We start from the raw sequence: 17711 nt of genomic DNA, 5'->3' as shown, positions 1-17711 counted from the left end.
CGCGTCCGTGTCTTAGTGCATCGATGAGCTTCCACTGAGCAGAAGACCCCCTGCTGGGTGCTGAGCGCTTCTGATACAGACCTGGCATTTCGGGAAACCAGGGTGCACCTCACATTCACAGGAGGACGCGGCTGGGAAGGAGCAGGCCAGGCCTGTCTCAAGGCACCACGGTGGAAGCCCAGATAGACGGCCAGGGATGGGCCACAGCCGCGAAGGGCAGTGTCAGGGGAAAACAAAGGGTCCGATGAAAGGGTGCTGGCGTGGAGAGCAGCGTAGGCCGTCCTGGGCTGGGCGGGAAGGCTCGGTGAGGGTGTGGGTCTGCGCAGGCCAACAGATGGGAATGATCTGGAAGGATAAAGCCGAGTGGGAGGGCTTTCAGTGTGAGGGGAGCGGTCTGCACAAAGGTTCGGAGACAGAAAAGCACAGGGGATATTCCAGGGGCTGTGAGGAGCCGGCCAGCGACACAAAAGGTATTCAGGTCCTTCCATTCTACAGCGGTGCCTAATTAAGCCAAAGGGCAGGGCCTGGGGGCGGGGGCAGGGCAGGCCCCCACGCAGCTGCCTCTCCCTGCCTGCGCAGGGGCTGCACATTGGTTCTGGGGCCCAATTATTCCATCTGAAGCTGCTCTGAATGGCAACCAAGCGGCCCGAGGCCCGAAGAGTGGGCCGGGTGGCTTTGCTGCTGCAGGCCGGGCGACCACAGCGAGCCCCCTCGTTTCATCTCCGCTTCCTCTGATGAGGGGTTCTGGCCTCGAGGCCCCGTCAGAGTTTCTGAGAGCCTGTCGTGTTCAGGAAGGGCACAGGTGCTGACCTTTGGAGGAAGTCTGTGCCTCCCACGGTCCTGGCATGAGTCCAGCCAGGGTGCCGTCCTGTGACTCGGGCGAGGGCTGTGGGACGTGAGCTCTGGGGTTGGTGGGAGGAGAGGCGCTGGGAGGGCCTGGGGCACCAGGCACTTGGGATGCTGCCAGCCACGCTCTGCTTTGCTGCCGGGCTTCGAGTCCGTCGGAGATCTGTAGACTCACAGCGTGCCCAGGAAACCCCCCACACACAGGAGCAGGGAAGCCACCGTCCGGGGCCAGAAAAGCAACAGCTCAAAGCAGCCAAGAGGACAATCTGAGGTTTTTTCCTGGTTTCCCCTCGTGTTTCAGTTTCAAAGTTTGGGGCCACCAAACTCAGGATTTTCAATCTCCTTGAATGTGGCAGAGGACAGGAAGCCCCAGGGAGGGGGAGTCAGTCCCGAAACACGGAGACCGTGGAACATCCCTTCTGACCATCCGCTTTTACAAACAAATCTGTATTTTATTTCCCCCACTCTTGGTTTCTGTCTGGATTTATGAAAGGTGCGATTCTAGGAATACTCCTTTTTGGTTATTCTTCTGCTATGTTGTCATCACAAAAAATGAAAGTGATAAAATGCTTCCTTATGGAACAAATCCAGACTTTTAACTGTAAGTAGAGAATTGAAGTCCAGCTGATGTGGGTGCTGACTTCCGGTCAGTTAGCGATCCGAGCATTTATCACCCAGACTCCCTCAGCTGATTTCGGTCGCACGCCACAGAGTCAGCCCAAGTTTAAAGCTGTGCATCGCGTCCACGCTCTCCAAACACCACATGGAATCACGCGGTTTAAGGCATTTGGCCGTACTCGCTAATAGAAGGGTCTCCGCATCTTCCTTTTCCTGTATTCCAAATAATCATAGACACAGACACAAACGCATACCCAGACACGGAGTTTTACTGGTTGCTTTATTTTTAAATTCTGAATATAAGAATTGTTAAATTCCCTTTAAGAAAGGCAGACCGCACAGCAGCGCCCCGCGTGCGCGTGTCCGGACTGCCCGGCCTCCTCGCGCAAACTCGTCGAGGGGCTTGTCTGGAGGCCCTGCGCGCAGCCACGCGTGTGCCTGGGACCGCGCTCCTCCTGTCGCGCAAGGGGGTCCTCTTCGACCAGCGCAGCCTCGGGAGGAAGCAGACGCCCGCCGCGGCAGCCAGGGCCGCGGGATCGACCCCAGCCCATCGACATCGACCAATGTTGCGGCCTGAGCACCATCACATCCCGGCTGTTTATTCGAAAATCCGGAGTGAATACTTCTCACAAGTCACCTCCCTTACTGGAAACCATTTTTGTGAACATCTTGTACTTGCTCATAGAGAAATGACCTACCCAGAGTCCATTTTTAATTGTCGGCAATCCGCCCAAAGCAGAGAACCCTGATGGAGACGGAAACGTTTCGAGGAACAAAGTTTAAGATGACTAATTAGATGGAGAAGAGAAACCCAATCATGTAGCTTCTCTGACGGAAGAGGAAAAGTCCTTACTGTTCCCTCCCTAAGAAATAACTGTGATGCGGCACAGACCACATCACGTCCTGAGCTCATCTCTTGCTCACCTCCTCCAGGAAGCCCTCCTGGGCCACCCCAGGCTCCCTGCAGACCATCACGGCACTGCTTGTCTCAAGCATAGGCTCCACACCAGTGTAAACCGGTCCTACGTGTAAGCTCCGCGGTGGAATAAAAGTCTTGGCCGTCCCTATTGTTACAGAAAATGTGATTCTTTCATTAGAAGAAATTAGCTTTCTGGAAAGAGACCTACTGGGCCACTTCTAAGTTCGGCCATCCAGCCTTTCCCAGGCCTTGGGCAGCTCCACTCCTCAGGGTGACACACGCTGACACAGAACCCGCACACGGGCGCCTGCCCGCCAGGCTGGGAGGAGGGGAGCAGGGGGCCTCGGGCCTTGGAGGAGAGTGATGCTGTCCCTGGGCAGGACAGACGGACGAGCCAGCGGGACTCACGCCTCCAGTGGGGGGGGGGGTCTCCTGTCCGAGTGGGTCTTCCTCTCATGATCTTGAATGTTCCTCTTTTGACATTTGGAGACGGCCGTCATCTGCCTGAGTCTCCTGGGCCTGAGTGTGCATTTGCTCTTCTCAAAGCTCTCCCTGCTCGTAAACACACTTCCTGTGAGCCTCTGAGGGCTCACGCTGTCCTTCCCCACCACCGCCTCGTGTCCTACCTCTCCTTCTTCCACGCCGGCGTGTGCGGAAGGGTGGATCATGCCACTCAGCCCGGGGTATGCTCCCCAAGGCCCCCTGAGGGCCTGAGTCGGAGTGGAGGGTCCCCTCGGGCCAGCACGAGCCTCCCGGCGCAGGCACCCCAGGCGTGTCTGCTGGTCCCCGCTCAGCACCGCCATGCACGAGGCCGACCTCGAGGCAGACTCCAGGCCGTGGTGGGTGTGTCACTCGCACACGTGGAGAGCCCGACATCGCAGGGCCGCCCCAGGCCTCTCCGCCACACTCACAGACGCTGTCCCTGCCGTCAGGGAGCCGGGGAAGCGGCACGGAGCCTCTCAGAGCCAGAAGCACGCGCTCCGGTCCGCTGTCCTTCACGCTCCTGCGCCTGCCCTCTGAGGGCCTTCCCTCCTCCGGCCGTTCTGTCTCAGCCCCTGTGACGTCCGCTCTGCTCGGGTAAGCTTCTCCTGCCGGCACCCCCTTATTCCGAGCAGCTCAGCGTCCCCTCTGAGGATCGGAGGGCAGGACGGCGCCCCGACACCGAGTGCCCCGGGCTGGCGCGTGGGGCGCGAGGTGGGCCCCGGTTCGCACCCGCGTCCGCCTCACTCGTCTGTGGGGGTGGCTTAGCTGCTCGCTGGCCCTGGAAAGATGCGGGAGGAAGCAGCACCTCACAGAAGCCGGCAGGACTTTCTCTTCGCACCTGCGCCCCCACTAACCGCCCTCCTCAGCACGTGCTGAACTTTCCACAAGTCTGGATTTCCCCGGACGCACACGCTTTCCTTACAGGTCGTCTGTCCTCGGTTTTCCTGCAGAAGGTGTGCCACCTCTCTGAATCGGGGCCTGGAGGAGAGGGGGCGGCCGCACGAACGAGAGCACGTACTAGCTACACAGGGAACGGGAGGGCGGCATTGGAACCAGGCGAGGCGACGATTCCCTCCCCACCAGGACCCACCGTCCCCACAGATGACTGTCCTCACACAGAACTTAGAACTCAGACGCAGTCACACTTCCATGACCTTCTCTGACCTTCAGCGGCCCAGTGAAGAGCATACAGCTCCTTCCATCCCATTTTGCGGGTGGGGCGCAGAGAGGCACGAGGCCCAGAAGGAATGGAGGTTATCAGGGTCCCTTTTTCCCGTGAGTGTAAATATTGGGAAAGAAACGTTTCAACTGGGAAGTGGACCACGAACGAAAGGAGCTGGAGGACAGGTGGGCCCGTGGCTCCCGCACGGGGCTGCCCTCAGCACAGGGGAGCTGCCCGGGGAGCACAGACCCGCTGCCCAGCTGGAGCTCTTGGTCCAGGGCCCTGCCTGGGGCCGGCGTCAGCCCCTTCCGCACCGTCCCTGCCTCCACCATGCACACGAAGGAAGTCCTCTCCTGTCCTCTCGTGCTCTCCAGGCCAGACCTTGCCGAGCTGCCCGCCCCAGCAAGGGGACCCCGGCCCGTCCGCCGTGAGCCCGCCGTGGCATTCTCCCCTGGTGTCATCCCTTGCGGTCTCGTGGTGCTTACTAACGCTTCCTGGTTTTACGGCCAACTCCTTGTCTGTAAGAAGTCAGACGCTGAGCAGAGAAGGGAATTCGACCGTTCCTGACGGCCGCGCGGTGCCTTGAACCACGAAGAGAAAGGCAGAGGGCACCATCGGGTCCGGGGCTCCAAGAAGTTCTGCCCCGTCCCACGGGCGAGGGCTCCCTGGCCCTCTGACTTACCCCGCCGAGAGGGAAGAACACTCTCCTGGGGCCTAAACGCTGTAAATCGCCCTAATTCCGCCCTGCCCCCTGCCCCCAGCGGGACCCGGGACAAGTCACAGCTGCTCTGATGCTTACTGTCCCCACGTGGCCCCACAGGGTGAGCTGGGGGTCCGCTGAGGCTTGCAGAACCCCTCCCTGGGCGCTGGCGGGTGACTGAGGGGGGACGGCTGGGAGCTGCAGGACAGGCCTCGGGGAGCCTCCTGAGTGCTCAGGGTGCCCTCGGAGGAGCTCCCCGGCCTCCACGATACGGAAGCACACTCTGACTGCGACAGAAACTGCGATAAAGCAGATTCGTCAGCCCCCCCCCCCAGCCGGGCCCTCCCTCTGCAGCCCCTTGAGGACGGGCGCTCTCCCCTCAAAGCCTCCGAGGTGCATTCTCCTGCACTGGCCCTGAGGGACAGACAGACAGACACTGCGACCCACGCAGGGGTAAGTCACCTGACACGGCAGAGGTGACACTGGTGCTCCCTCTGCTTGCCTCGCCCGTCTCTCCTTAGGACACAGTTATTCCAGTAAAACCCAGATCCGCTCACAGGCCACAAACATACAACAGAGCCCAGCAACACAGTCACGGAGAGAAGACACGGCATCCAGGCCCGGACTCCTCGCACCAGCCGTCCCGAGCCTTTGTCTTCCAGATAGCTCACTGAGCGGTCTGTTATTTTCAATTAAGTCTGATCTAATTATTATCGTTTGATCAAGGGAGATGGCTTGCTATATTAGGACAGCGACATGTCTCAGTTTTGTGTTTGGATATGTTTTTGGCAATCTTTCCAGCCTTCCGCCTCCTCTAGACTTATTTCCAAATCTCAGGAGCTATTTTGGAGGAGACGCGTTGCACAGAAACTGGAGAATGGGCACGCAGCCGCGGCTTTTGGAAACTGCGACTTGAAAATTTAAGATTTATGAGAAAAATGCACTACAAATTCACGCCTTACAGAGCAACATTCAGACCCAGGGTGGGAAGGAAACCAGAAGATTCAATGGAGCTCGTTGGCCCTAATATTGATCACTTGAAATGAACGCACACGCAAACACACACGTTCTCGAAATGCAAGGGGAAAGTCTGCACGTTTTCGTTTGGTTATCACACGACCGTGGGGAGAAGCAGGACGCCTGGCACCTTCCACCAACAGCAGAGCAATTACTCAGTTTACAGTGAAGCCGGGCCTCTTCCTGGGATCGGCGTGGGGGCCCCAGGACCAGGCCTCACCATCAGGGGCCTGGCTTCCCCTTGACCAGATGAAATATCAGCTCAGTGTCTGGAATTCTCCCTACAGACAGAGGTGCTAACCGCGACTTCTTGCAAAGGTAAAATTAGCAAAATCCCCATTCTCAGGTTTCACTGGGTTAGGATAAAAACGTAAGTTCTTAAATAATATTTGAGAGCACTCTTTCGTTTTTGAGGCGGGATAGATTTTGCTCCTTGGGAAGTTGCAAAAAAGTTATTTTGACCTGAACATTTAAACGTAAAGCAAAGAAAGGCCATTCTTTCTGACTTATGGGTACATCGCTGTCAGAAATGGGCTATTTTAGGAGTTTGTGGTGGGGTCAGGCAAACCACAGGAGACTCCCTGTTTTTACCTAAATTGGCAAACCCTTCTCTAACTAGTGATGGTACCAATTACAAAAGATTAAACTGCCTTAGAAAAAGAATTGTCCCTTAATTAGGCCCAGGAGAGGAAGCCAGCTTGGGACATGCACCCTCCTCGGTGAGGGGCTGGCTCTCCCTTTTCCCGGGGGGAGGAGTTGGGCTTCATTCGGGCCATCGGCCCCTCAGCCGGACTGAAGGGAGCACCCCACGCAGCGGCCACCATGCACCTCGCGTGTGGTCGCTCGCTCATCATCGCCCGCCAGTGGGATGTCCACCGCACCCAGATGCGTGCTCTCTTCTGGGTCTGGTTGCAAAGGCCTCCCAGCGATAAGGAAGTGTGCTGGGTATCGTGAAATAAACCATCAAAAGAGGCTTGCTGGAAATTCCGCAGCAATCTGTGCCCTCGTGTGGGGACGGCGGCGTGGGCTGGCCGAGCGCTGAACTCCTGCTCCAAGGTGATCAAAGCCTCAGGGAAAGGGACGCAACATTCAAAGAGACTCAGGGAGAGAGAGGAGGGGATGTGTCCTAATCATCTAATCACTTCCTCCTGCAGTTTCACCCGATGGCCTTCCGAAGAAAGAGGACTCCCGTGCGAGGAGATGCCCGTCCTGGGCTGGGCACGAGCATCACACCTCCTTGCACACTCACCCACACCCACAGCAGCAAGCAGGCAGACGTGGGCACACGCGCACACATGACATCACATTAGGTACTGACATGCCAATTTGGGGGAGAAAAAAGAATAAAAGTAAAGAAATTATGTTTTTAGATAATTAAGTACAGATTTAATCCAAATACGTTATGTTTTATAGATTTAGAAGAAAAAAATAACGTTTAGTAAAGCACTGGGGAAACGTTTGGTGGCCATTAAAAAACCTGGCCCTTCAAAATGGATTTCAGTTATTCGAAAGTTAATACACCCAGTTCTTTCAAGTTTGAGGAAATTAAACTTTGATAGATTATCTGGTAAGACTGATCTCTAGGTAAGTGCTAATGTGTAAGAGTCTACCAAGAAATATTTGATTTTCCAATAGGTAAAGCCAACAAAAATATCACACACACACACACACACACGTGTGAACTCAGCTTCAAGATGCTGACTCTATGAGATAGTTCTATTCCAAGGAAGAAGAGAAAAAAGGTTTAAACACGTTTGCATTGGGACCTAATAACCCAAACTACGCACTATTTGAAACAATTTTAAGACAAGCCCACTGATTATTCTGGGACACTCCAGAGTGCACTGTAACTGACCCAAAGCCGCAGACCATGAATATGAGCTCACGGGACTCTGCACCGGCCACCAGCGGCCTGGGAGGGCAAACCCTAGAAGGTGTGCGTTGTGGGGTGGACGTGGGCCAGGGCTTTACAAAGGGCCGGCGGTCTGGGGCGTCTGCGCCCGAGCTCCCCTGCAATCAGGCCGCGGCCCTGCTGTTCACCTGGGCACAGACGGTCCTCCTTTGTGGCTCTCTGGGAAGAGGCCGGCTTCGCGGCTGACCCGAAGGGTCCTCGTGTTCTGCTAAGAACACTCAGTTCCTCCATTTAAAGGGTAAGTTCACGTTCTGATGGGAGTAAAACTTACTCCCTCGCTGCCGACCGCTCCTCATTCCCGGGCAGCTACTTGTAACCTCCACACACAATAACCTTTGTCTCTTTCGGAAAGTTTATGAACATACTCAATCAGAGTATGAAATAAGGCGTGATATTAAATCGCTCCATTTTCCTCGTCACCCAGCGTTGGGAATCGGGACGAGGCTTATCCGAGCTCCACGTGTATTATGGGATTAGCCGAGGGCAGAAGTTCAAAGGTTTGAAAATAAATACGGCATCAAGGCACCAGTTTCTGACGCTGTTTCTATGTTTGCAGTACTTTGAACAGCGTCTCAGACAGACTTGCGGCTTGAAGGGGGTCTCAGTGGCAGCGCTGGAAAAGCCACGTCTAGCGTGCCCGCTCCTGAGTTAACACCTGCCTCACTTACCAACGGAAACATCCTCTCTTTGTAGCCACACTTCTAACAGCCCTTCATACGTGACTCAGCGAAATCTGGTGGTAACGGTCCTGAAATCCCATCGCCGGTGGCTGAGCCCTGCTCTGCGAGCCACAAACCGCGACGACCGGCTCAAGTACCAGCAGCTTCTCCCCAGTGGACCGTCCACTTGGGGTCAAACGTCTGCATTTAATCAGAGTAGTTCCCGAAAGGTGTCTCACAGTGATCTCAAAACTAAGCCCATCAGAAAACCTTTATAATAATTTCATCTCCAAATTTTCCTAGATCATATTTTTAAAGGAAAAGTTTTTTTCTGTGCTTCCCCCCCTTTTATTAATCTGGATTGAAGGAAAGCACACATTTCATTTATTGTCTGGATTACAGATTCTTATTAAACAAACCAGAGCTCATTATAAAATCAATATCAACTTAACCACCATGCCCCCAGGAGGAACAGCAGAAAGGTCACTCCAAGAAATTCAAACAATTTTCCTGCTGGAAGGGCATGATTTTAATTACAGATACTATTAATTAGAGCTGTCACTGGGAAGATTTTTTTCTGTTAATTATCACAAACTCTGTTCTAAGTGTGCGATTTCAACCTGCATTTTTGCCAAACTGAGTCATTTCTGCATGCAAGCCCAACCTTTCCATTCTATCAATATTTTATATTTGAATTTCAAAGTGTATCAAAGGGTGTGATGCTTTCTAAAAATCCACCCCCGTGTGACCCCCATCTCCTGCACGCAGAGCAGAACCGGTGTGATAATTTATTTATGTCCCGGCACACACATGGCCCAGAAGCCCCAGCATCCTACACCGATGGTCTTGGCTCAATAGAATTTCTGGATAAATTCTTACTGGTTTATGTGACATTTTTTTTCTGGGCTGCTTCTTCAAACGTGATTTTTCTTTTGCTTTGAAGCAGAGCCGTGCACTGGGGCTGAAATGCCACGTCCCACACATTTGAAGGTGCCATTTCTTTATAAGAGAAGATCATACTGACCAGCCTCGTGACCTCCTCCAGAAAGCCAGAGCTTTTCTCTCTTCAGTGACAATACCAAGAATTTTCGAATGGGGGGGGGGGAGCTATCTCTTGGTCTCTTTTAAGCGTAGTGATTTTCTAAATTCATCCCAGCTCCTTCTGTGGGCCAGTGTCAGGGTGGCCCTTAGAGCAGAAGCAGCTAGCTCAGACAAGCTCCAGGAGAGCAGCTCGCAGGACAGTTTGGAGGGAGGGTGGTTCTAGAAAGAGCTTGAGAACCCCCCCCCATACATGGTGATGACTGAATATTCAACTTGTATATTATTGTAAAATATGATGCATTATTTACAAGACAGACCTATGACACATCATAACCACGTGAGTAGAGAAAACAAAGAATCCAGTCTAATGGGAGAAAATATTTCACAAATATATATTGATTGAATTTCTAAAAGATGATTAAGTATTTCACCTTCCCAAATGGGAATGACACTGAGGGCTGTGCCCTGAATTGTCTCTGCTATGGGCTGGCCCTGCTGTTGGACCTGAAGGCTCATTCTCACTGCAGGACGTCATGAAGTATAAAGTGCGTGCTACAGTGTCCAGAAACCCTGTGCATCTCTTACTGTCCTGTTCGGTCTGCATCTGCCTGCCTCACATTCTCATTGGCTTCTGACTTGTCTCCAGGTGTGTCTGGAATGGCTGTGCCTTGTAGCGCCCGGCCGCCACCATCGCTCCCATGGAGACGCCCTCGGCTTACTTCCCACTTATCAGCATTAGATTTCACTTCATCCAAATGCTAGCAGGGGTGGCGATGGATCAGGTCAAAGGACCTTTTCATAGAAGACCCGGAGGAAGTCGATGATTTAAGAGACATCTTCAAACGTCTACACAACCAATTTATCTTGCAACTTTGGCATTTTTCATTAATAGTGGCCAAACTAAGAAAGATAACAGATAATACATAATTCATGTTTTGTACTTTTTCCACATTTCTAATGAGCAACCTGCTTTCACAGTCTCACAGCTAAGTGAGACCCACGGAGAACAGAGTAGGATTAACACAGAGCAGTAAAACTGTGATTCCGAGGTATTTACATGAATGCTGATGAGCACTTTCAAACCCCAACTACGACTACATGAAGCGCTGGGGACCGGGAGGGGCCACGGACAGTGCACCGGGGAACAGAACCCATCAGAACCCTACCTGGTAGGCGGCAGTGGCATCTGGGCCGGGGTGGTCCCCCAGGCCGGAGAGCTTATCCTGCAGCCTGGAGGCGGAGGTGTGGCGCAGACAGTAGATGACACCGGAGGCCAGGAGGACCCCGACCATGGCCATGACAGAGACCAGGGTCAGCACGATGAACGGGGTTGAGTCCTCTTGCTCTGCTCCGTGTGGCAGGAGCTTGAGTTTGCTTTTCTACAGAACAGGAGAGAAGCAGCACGTTAGCACCTAACCAATTATGACCTCCTGACCCCCTAGAAACCACCCTTCTCCCACATAGGGCAAACGTGGCACAGAGCTGTGTTGACTTTGAAGCAGCCACGGGAGGGCCATCCAGAACAGCACCCCTCAAGTAAGGAGGGAAGTTATTTCTCACTAGCACACACAGATTGCAACGTTTTCCAAAAGGGAACTTAGAGGCATTACTGGTTTTCCTTAAGGCCACCGTTTTTTCTAACCATAACGACGGCGAGTCTTGGGCGGCTGATTTGCTGCTTTAAGGAAAAGCCACATTCTCTCTAAACAGGTGTGAGGAAAACACAGCAGTCTATCCCCAGCACCACACATGGTTTGGGGGGCGGGGGCCCACGGCGCAGAGAAGTCAGACAACTCCACGGCACACAGCACAGCCGGGGCAGGTTCTTAAGTTTCACATCCACATTCTTGGAGACGTTGCAGGAGGGCCGCCTCCGTAGAACCTTCCCTCGGTATCCCCACCGACCTGCGCCCCTCTGCGCGCGCCCGCGGGACACACCCCCCACTGCCGCGCACCGCAGCGCTTTTCCTTGAAAGGAGCTTCAGGGCATTTGGAACGGGACTGTCCACGAGTTCACTTCTCCGCGCGGTGTGGAGAGTATGGGAGACAAACCGTCAGATTCTCACTGTTTTGGGGCGGGGGGGGGATCCTTTGGGTGCATTTCACCAGGCTCCACGTGCAAAAGGTGCACGGTGCTCTCCCGTTAGCTTCGTTCGCAGGTGTACCAGCCACAATTAAAAACGCCCGGGAAAGACAGAGAGGACGCGGGCGCGCGCGGCTCCGGCCAGCACGCCCTCCACCATTACCCCGTAAATGAATGGAGACGCACGCCCCCGCCTCGGTCCCGGTTGCTACAAGATGAGAACAATTAGCAAACTCCTTTCCACCACCTAATTTCGCGTGGTAACAAAATGGATTTTTTCCCCATGAATGCCTGGCCGGCCTATTCATTATGTCTCTTCTATTAGTAATTTTCTGCTCCGTATCCAGCCTCCCACCTCCTCATTCCCTCCTGTCTCCGAGTGTACACAGGGCCTCTTATGTCAGGCCGGGCCATTTTTATCTTGTAATCATAAAGGCCACCAAAGCAATTATCGCCGGTCTTGACTGGAAAAGCTGGTCATTAATTAGCCCCCTTTTGCCTTCGGTGCCGCGGATTAGCTGGTGCCGGGACTGAGTTAATGGAAACGCGGGTTAAATGAGAAAAGACGCTGGATTTTCTTGCCTGGATGCGTGGCTCCGAAGAGGACGGCGAGGCTGGCAAACGGCAGGAGGCTCACGGAGGGCGGGGAGGGAGAGGAAGGGGCTGGGGAGGGGGGAGGGACGGAGGGGGTGGGACGACGGGGGGAGGGAGGGGGAAGGGACGGAGAGGGAGGACCCCGGCGTGGGGGTGGGGGACACGGAGGGGCGGGGGCGCGGGAGGGGCGCTCAGGGCTGCCCGAGGCCTGTGTGGCCGGTTCCGCAGTCGCCCCCGGCGTGGACCCCTCCCCTCCCCCCTCCCGCTCGCCCCTCCCTCCGCGCCGGCACGGCCGCCTCCGGAAGGTTAACGCTCCGGGAGCCGCGGACCACCCCTCCCGGTCGCCCGCGTTCCCTCCGCGCCCCTGTCCCCGCCCCGCGCGGGGTGAGAGTCAGAGCCCTGTAAATAAACGGCAGGGACCCCACCCGGGCAGCGAGGCCCAGCAGGGCGGGAGGGAGCGCGACCGCCACGGCCCGGCTCCCCCGCCCAGCTCCCCGGCCCCGCGCAACGCGCTGCTTCGAGCCCCTCCGGCGAAGCTGCGGGCCCGGGTCTCCGCCGCCGGCCGGCGTCTGCGTTCTGCCGCCCGGGACGCCGCCCCTCCGCTCCCCGAAAGAGGTGGAATCGACACCTCCGTGGGGGGCGTTTCCAGGAGGACGGTTCGCTCTCCCCGCGCCCCCCGCGGAACAGCCTGGCCTCGGCAGACGGAGCAGGGACAACAAAGGAAGCGGCGCGGCCGAGGGAGGGGCGTCCGCTGTCCCCCCGCCCGGGCCGGGTCCGCCTGGCCGTCACTACGCGTCCCCCAACCCCGCCCCAGTGCAGGCCACTGGAGGTACCCGCGTCCCATCTTAGGCCAAGCGCCAGCGCCGGGGATCCCGCCCAAGCGTCGGGAGGACCCCTTGCGCCCACGTGGTTGACGGCGCTCGGGAACAGGGATTTCCTGAGCCTTCCTGCCTGGCGACGTGAGGCGCACACGCGTGTGGTGGCCAGCCTGGCTCCGAGAGGACGCGCAGTGTGCACCCGACAGACGGTCGCAAGCACGCCAGGGACCAAACCCGGGGCTGTGGGTGCCGCGCGGTCAGAGACGCGGGGTCCCGCTGCGCAGAGTGCCCGCTGGCTCACCGTGTAAGGGGCACAGACGCGGCCCGGTTGTTACGCGATTCCAGGTGGGAGGCCACGGAGGCAGGTGGCAGTGCCCACACATCAACCTGGCCCAGGTCTGGGGCGAAGGAGAGATCCCAGGCTGGACACCCAGCTGGGACACCACACCGAAGCTCTTCCCAGGGTGGCCCAAACGCCGCCTTCGCGGCCGGCGGGGACATCGACGGTCACCGTGATCCACGATGCGCTTGGCAAACTCGGGTAGAGAGAGATGGCCTGACCGCTGCCCCTTTCGCGGCGCGCGTGGAACTAACTCAAGGGTCAAAGAAAAATGTCAAGGAGAGTGACTGCCCCCAGAGCTAGGGTCCCTCCTCTCCAGATCCAGCTGTCCCTACTCCCAGCTGCCCAGCACCACCCCCCTCCTCCCCCGGGTCCCAGGTGCTGCTGGAGGTGAAGGGAAGGAGGGGAGGAAAAAGGACAGAGACCCCGTGCCCAGTGAGATCCATTTTCTATGGTCTCCTCTAGTTACAAGCTGCGTGGGCCAGAGCTGTCCCGAAGAGAAGGGCAACAGTGGTCCCAGGCCCAGAGGGAGGCGTCCAGGCTTACCTCCCGCAGCCCATCAACAAGGAGGCCCTTCCTGCAGCCAGGGGAGGGGTCGGTGGCTGTGGACGGCGGTGGACGGCGGGCCCCGGGACAGCAGGGGCGGTCGGTGACAGAAGCGTGGGCGCGGGGTTGGATGGGGGTGGGGGGTGCACCGCGCTGGGGCGGGGAATCGGGGGTCTGAGCCAGAGGGGGAAGGTGGTGGTAGGGCAGACGGACTGCCCGGCTTGTGATGATGAGGTCGCAGGATCCCGGGCCGTGCTCGGAACACTCCCTCCAGCCAGCCCAGGGGCTACTCAGCTGGAACCGGAAAAGTCACTCTTCCTTGCCGCCCCCCCCCCCCCAGTGGTTCAGACCTACCGAGCGCTGAGAGGAGGGGTCCAGCGGGAGGAAAACTGTTGCTGGCTGCTAGTCAGGTCTTAAGAATCCCGGAAGAAACGAAAATTTATAGAAATTAAAAAAAAAAAAGTGAACTCCCCTCTTTGGCATAGTGATTGAGTTAAAATCACTTTATGATTATTTTCTTTCCTTTCTTTTTGTGGAATTAAGAAAACAAACAAAACTTCTAAGCCCTGCTAAGCACCAGCTTTAAGAGAAAAGAATGAGCCTGCTATGGCTGGAGAGGGAGGTCTTGCTCCAGGTGTGACCTGGGTGGGGTGGGCCTGAGACCCCTCCCCTCCTGGGTTCCTGCTCCCCTAGGCTGAGCAACGTGAACTACACGTGCTTTCCCCAAATTTTGTCCTGGGGCTGGGCCCTGCAGAGAGCCCTCCACTAATTAGAGGCATCCTGTCGGGCTTGACTCGGAACTGAAAGAAAATAATGCTGAAATATTTATGACTTTGACATTTACAGTCGGGCATCTTTTAAAAGCGGAACTGTACAGCGGCAGAGAGGTCACACGGGAGCGCGGGTCGCTGTGCACCCCAGGATATAGGAGACACACACACAAGCACTTCATGCTAAGTTCCAGATGCAGGAAAAGGATGGTTTTCAGAAATAATCAGGAATAATTAAGTCAACTTTAGACAGGTTAGATGTATCTTGACAGTAAACTGCAGGATAATATTGCATATTTCCTCCACTCAACCATCCCCACCTGCAACTCCTTGAATTTAGGATGTAAAATATTGCAGAAGCTGTAATTTAAGATAAATGTGACAACAGAGACAGTTCGTGGAATTGCTCTTAGGAATTAGAATCTACAGACGTTGTCCTGACCTATTTAAACTATTCTGATCTCTGCTTGTACGTGAAGACGCATGGGGCTTCCTTTACATTGTCTTCTGAGCCATTTATGGCAAAATATCTTCAAAACTTTTTTTTCTTTAGCTGTCCATGTGGTAAGCTTAAAAGAAAAGAGAAAAAAAGAGAACATTTTATGCCCAGACTTGGTTGTGGGAACTAAGGCAGCCACACAAACATAAACCTTCGTGGTAACAAAATATTTGTGGACCAGTAGCAACAGTGAGCATTTTCCCAAGCATGTGAACAGTTAACAATGGCAGCCCCCGTGCCTATGCCGCTGACTTCAATTTTAAAATCCACTTGTACCCAAAACTCATGGGCACAGGCATTTAATTTCATTACCATGAAACTTCTAATCATGCACGTTTTCAATTGCATCGTTCCTAAGGACTTGGTTTTGCAAACCCAGCCTCATCCCCTGCTCCCCTGCACCTTGACCTGACTGATTGCAAGGATCCCTTTGCCTGTAAAATTTAGAATTTGATTTTAAAGACTACTAATGAGCTGGTATAACAAATCTGTCTTTGCTTTCCCAGATGCAAAATTTTAGAATTATTTGGAAATTTCATGCTAGGTTTGCTAAAATGTACCTACTAGAATGTAGTAGCTATGACTCTAAAGCTCATCCAAAATCGTAATAGTTTTCAGGCCGTGGGAATGACCGAACTTAAAAATATGGGGGGAGGGGAGTGCCTTAAAATATTTTAAAAGTATTTTTTAAAGCTGTTAACTGAACTATTTTTAATTTGGAATTTGCCACAGAATTCTCATAAATGAGAGAAGTCAGGCGGAAATAATCATGTATTAATTCTCTGCATTACAAAATCTTTTCAGAAGCTATTATCAGAGCAAGAGGCATTTCGGTCTGAATCCAGGGTGGGAGAAATCCTTTGTACAAGTGAAAGCCATTGTTCCTAGCGCAGATGAAATTGTACTTGCAAATCTGCCATTCAAGTAGCCAAAAAAAAAAAAAAAAAAAAAGAAAGAAAGAAAGAAAGAAAGAAAGAAAGAAAAAAGCCTATATAGGCAAGAAAAAAGAATGTCCAAGAATTAATTGTTCTTAAATGAAAATAAGTGGGGATACCCTGTTTTAAAATAAGCCATTTGTTTATTTTTTCAGGCACAGACACAAAAATAAATATGCAAGAGATAATAAATTGTCTAATTACCAGCTTTAAGCGCTCCTAGAACATCGGTTTTGGGGAACTACTCTGTTTTAAGACAACAGGGAAGATTTATGGTATTTATGTTTAAAGGGGGAAAACTACCGTCGTGTGAACAGATTTTTAGTAGAACTTGATACCCAGCAAATTGTCTCCGGGAGAACAGAGAGCGACCAGCCGAGAACAGACCGGGAAGGATCGGCCCCCCAAGAGAAATCCTGCCCCGAGCCATCCTTCAGATTCTCCGCTGGTGTTCTTACTACAAACAGACTCACACTCGGCCAATACACTTGATGCGCCCGCTCCCGACCGCGTTTTCGGCGTGCAAATCGGTCCCCGAGGCCTGCTCTGACACGCGCACTCGCGCGCCTCCTGGGTCAGGTGTTTTCTCAGACGCCGTGGTCTCGAAGAAGGAGTTTTCCCCGCAAGAACCAAACCCTCTTCAGGACTGGAGTTTTTGCCCATCCTCCTCCTCCGAGGCTAAGAAGCTCCATCCTAGACTCGCCTGGCGTCGCGGATCAGGCCCCCGCCGCGGCGCTACTTGGAGCGCAGGTTTATTTCGGGGCCCCTGCACGGCTGGACGGACTGCAGGCTTTCTCACCTCCCCTACCGGGTCCCTCTCGCTCACTTATGTACAGGAGCCCACAGACGTCTGAAAGATCAGGCCGCAGCGCCCGGGGCGAGGGCTCCTGGGGGCCGCAAGTACTCACAGCACTGAGGGGTTTCCAAGAAGTCCCCGGCCCCCTTCCCCAAGGGGACAATGCCGTGGCCCAGCCTCCCCGCCACCAAGCGCGCAGGCTGCAGGGCACCGGTTGAGGTCCCCAACGACGCCCGCATCCATCCACCCGGAGCCGCAGAGGCTCACCGCGCACGTCTCTGCGGCGCTCCCCCCCCAGGGCCACCCCCTTCTCGGGAGCCAAGTGGCTGTGCTTGGTAGGGTGGGGGGCGTTTCCTCTTGGGTTGATAAAAAGAAACGAGCTTCCCTCCCCCTCCTGCACACAAACCTTCACCCCCTCGCACTTTCGCTCGCGTCTAAATTCGGGAAAGGCTGGCTGGGCGGAGACCACGTGGACACGCTGCACCCTGGACCCCAAGCGCAGAGGCTCCAGGTGCCGAACAGGGAGCGACGTCTGCGGAACTGGAACCCAGAGCGGAGGGCGCGCCGGGGCTGGGGGCCGGCGGCAAGGCCGAAACAGCAGGGCCAGCCCCGCGGGGACCTGCGTGGAGAGGGCCCAAGGGTCCTCGCTGACCTCGGGGCGTGCGTTTCGGGGCCCTGGCCACTGTAACAGAGACCCCCACCCCCCAACCGTCCAGCGTGGAGCGCAGCTCCGTCATCGCACTGGTGACACAAAAGGGCGGGAGACTCTTTCAGGCCCTGAAAGCCAATTCTGCTGTGGTTTCAACCCCTAATTTTGGGGTCCACCTGACTGCCTCGAGTGGTACTTTCCTAGAACCTCGAAGAAGGCTGCAGTTCAGAACCACACAGGTAGTTACGGAAGGCAGGAAATGAAGTCCCTCCTTCAGAAGTTTCTCTCCGCGAGCACGCGGCCGCCTCACCTCGGGGGGGGGGG

At 55.0% G+C, this 17711-nt stretch overlaps 1 protein-coding gene across 1 annotated transcript in view; it reads right to left on the bottom strand.

Annotated features, from left to right (window-relative positions):
* PTPRN2 (protein tyrosine phosphatase receptor type N2) overlaps nt 1–17711 on the bottom strand; it is a 796662-nt gene that overhangs the window by 100102 nt on the left and 678849 nt on the right. Inside the window, exon 12 of the mRNA XM_040644526.1 lies at nt 10524–10736. Within this exon, the coding sequence (XP_040500460.1) occupies nt 10524–10736 (213 nt within the window). The remainder of the gene's footprint in view (nt 1–10523; nt 10737–17711) is intronic.

The sequence above is a fragment of the Ursus maritimus genome, unplaced genomic scaffold (genome assembly GCF_017311325.1).
Source record: "Ursus maritimus isolate PB19 unplaced genomic scaffold, ASM1731132v1 scaffold_3, whole genome shotgun sequence".
Classification (NCBI taxonomy): Eukaryota; Metazoa; Chordata; class Mammalia; order Carnivora; family Ursidae; genus Ursus; species Ursus maritimus.
The sequence above is the reverse complement of the archived record's forward strand: the minus strand, read 5'-3'. Positions and strand labels throughout refer to the sequence as shown.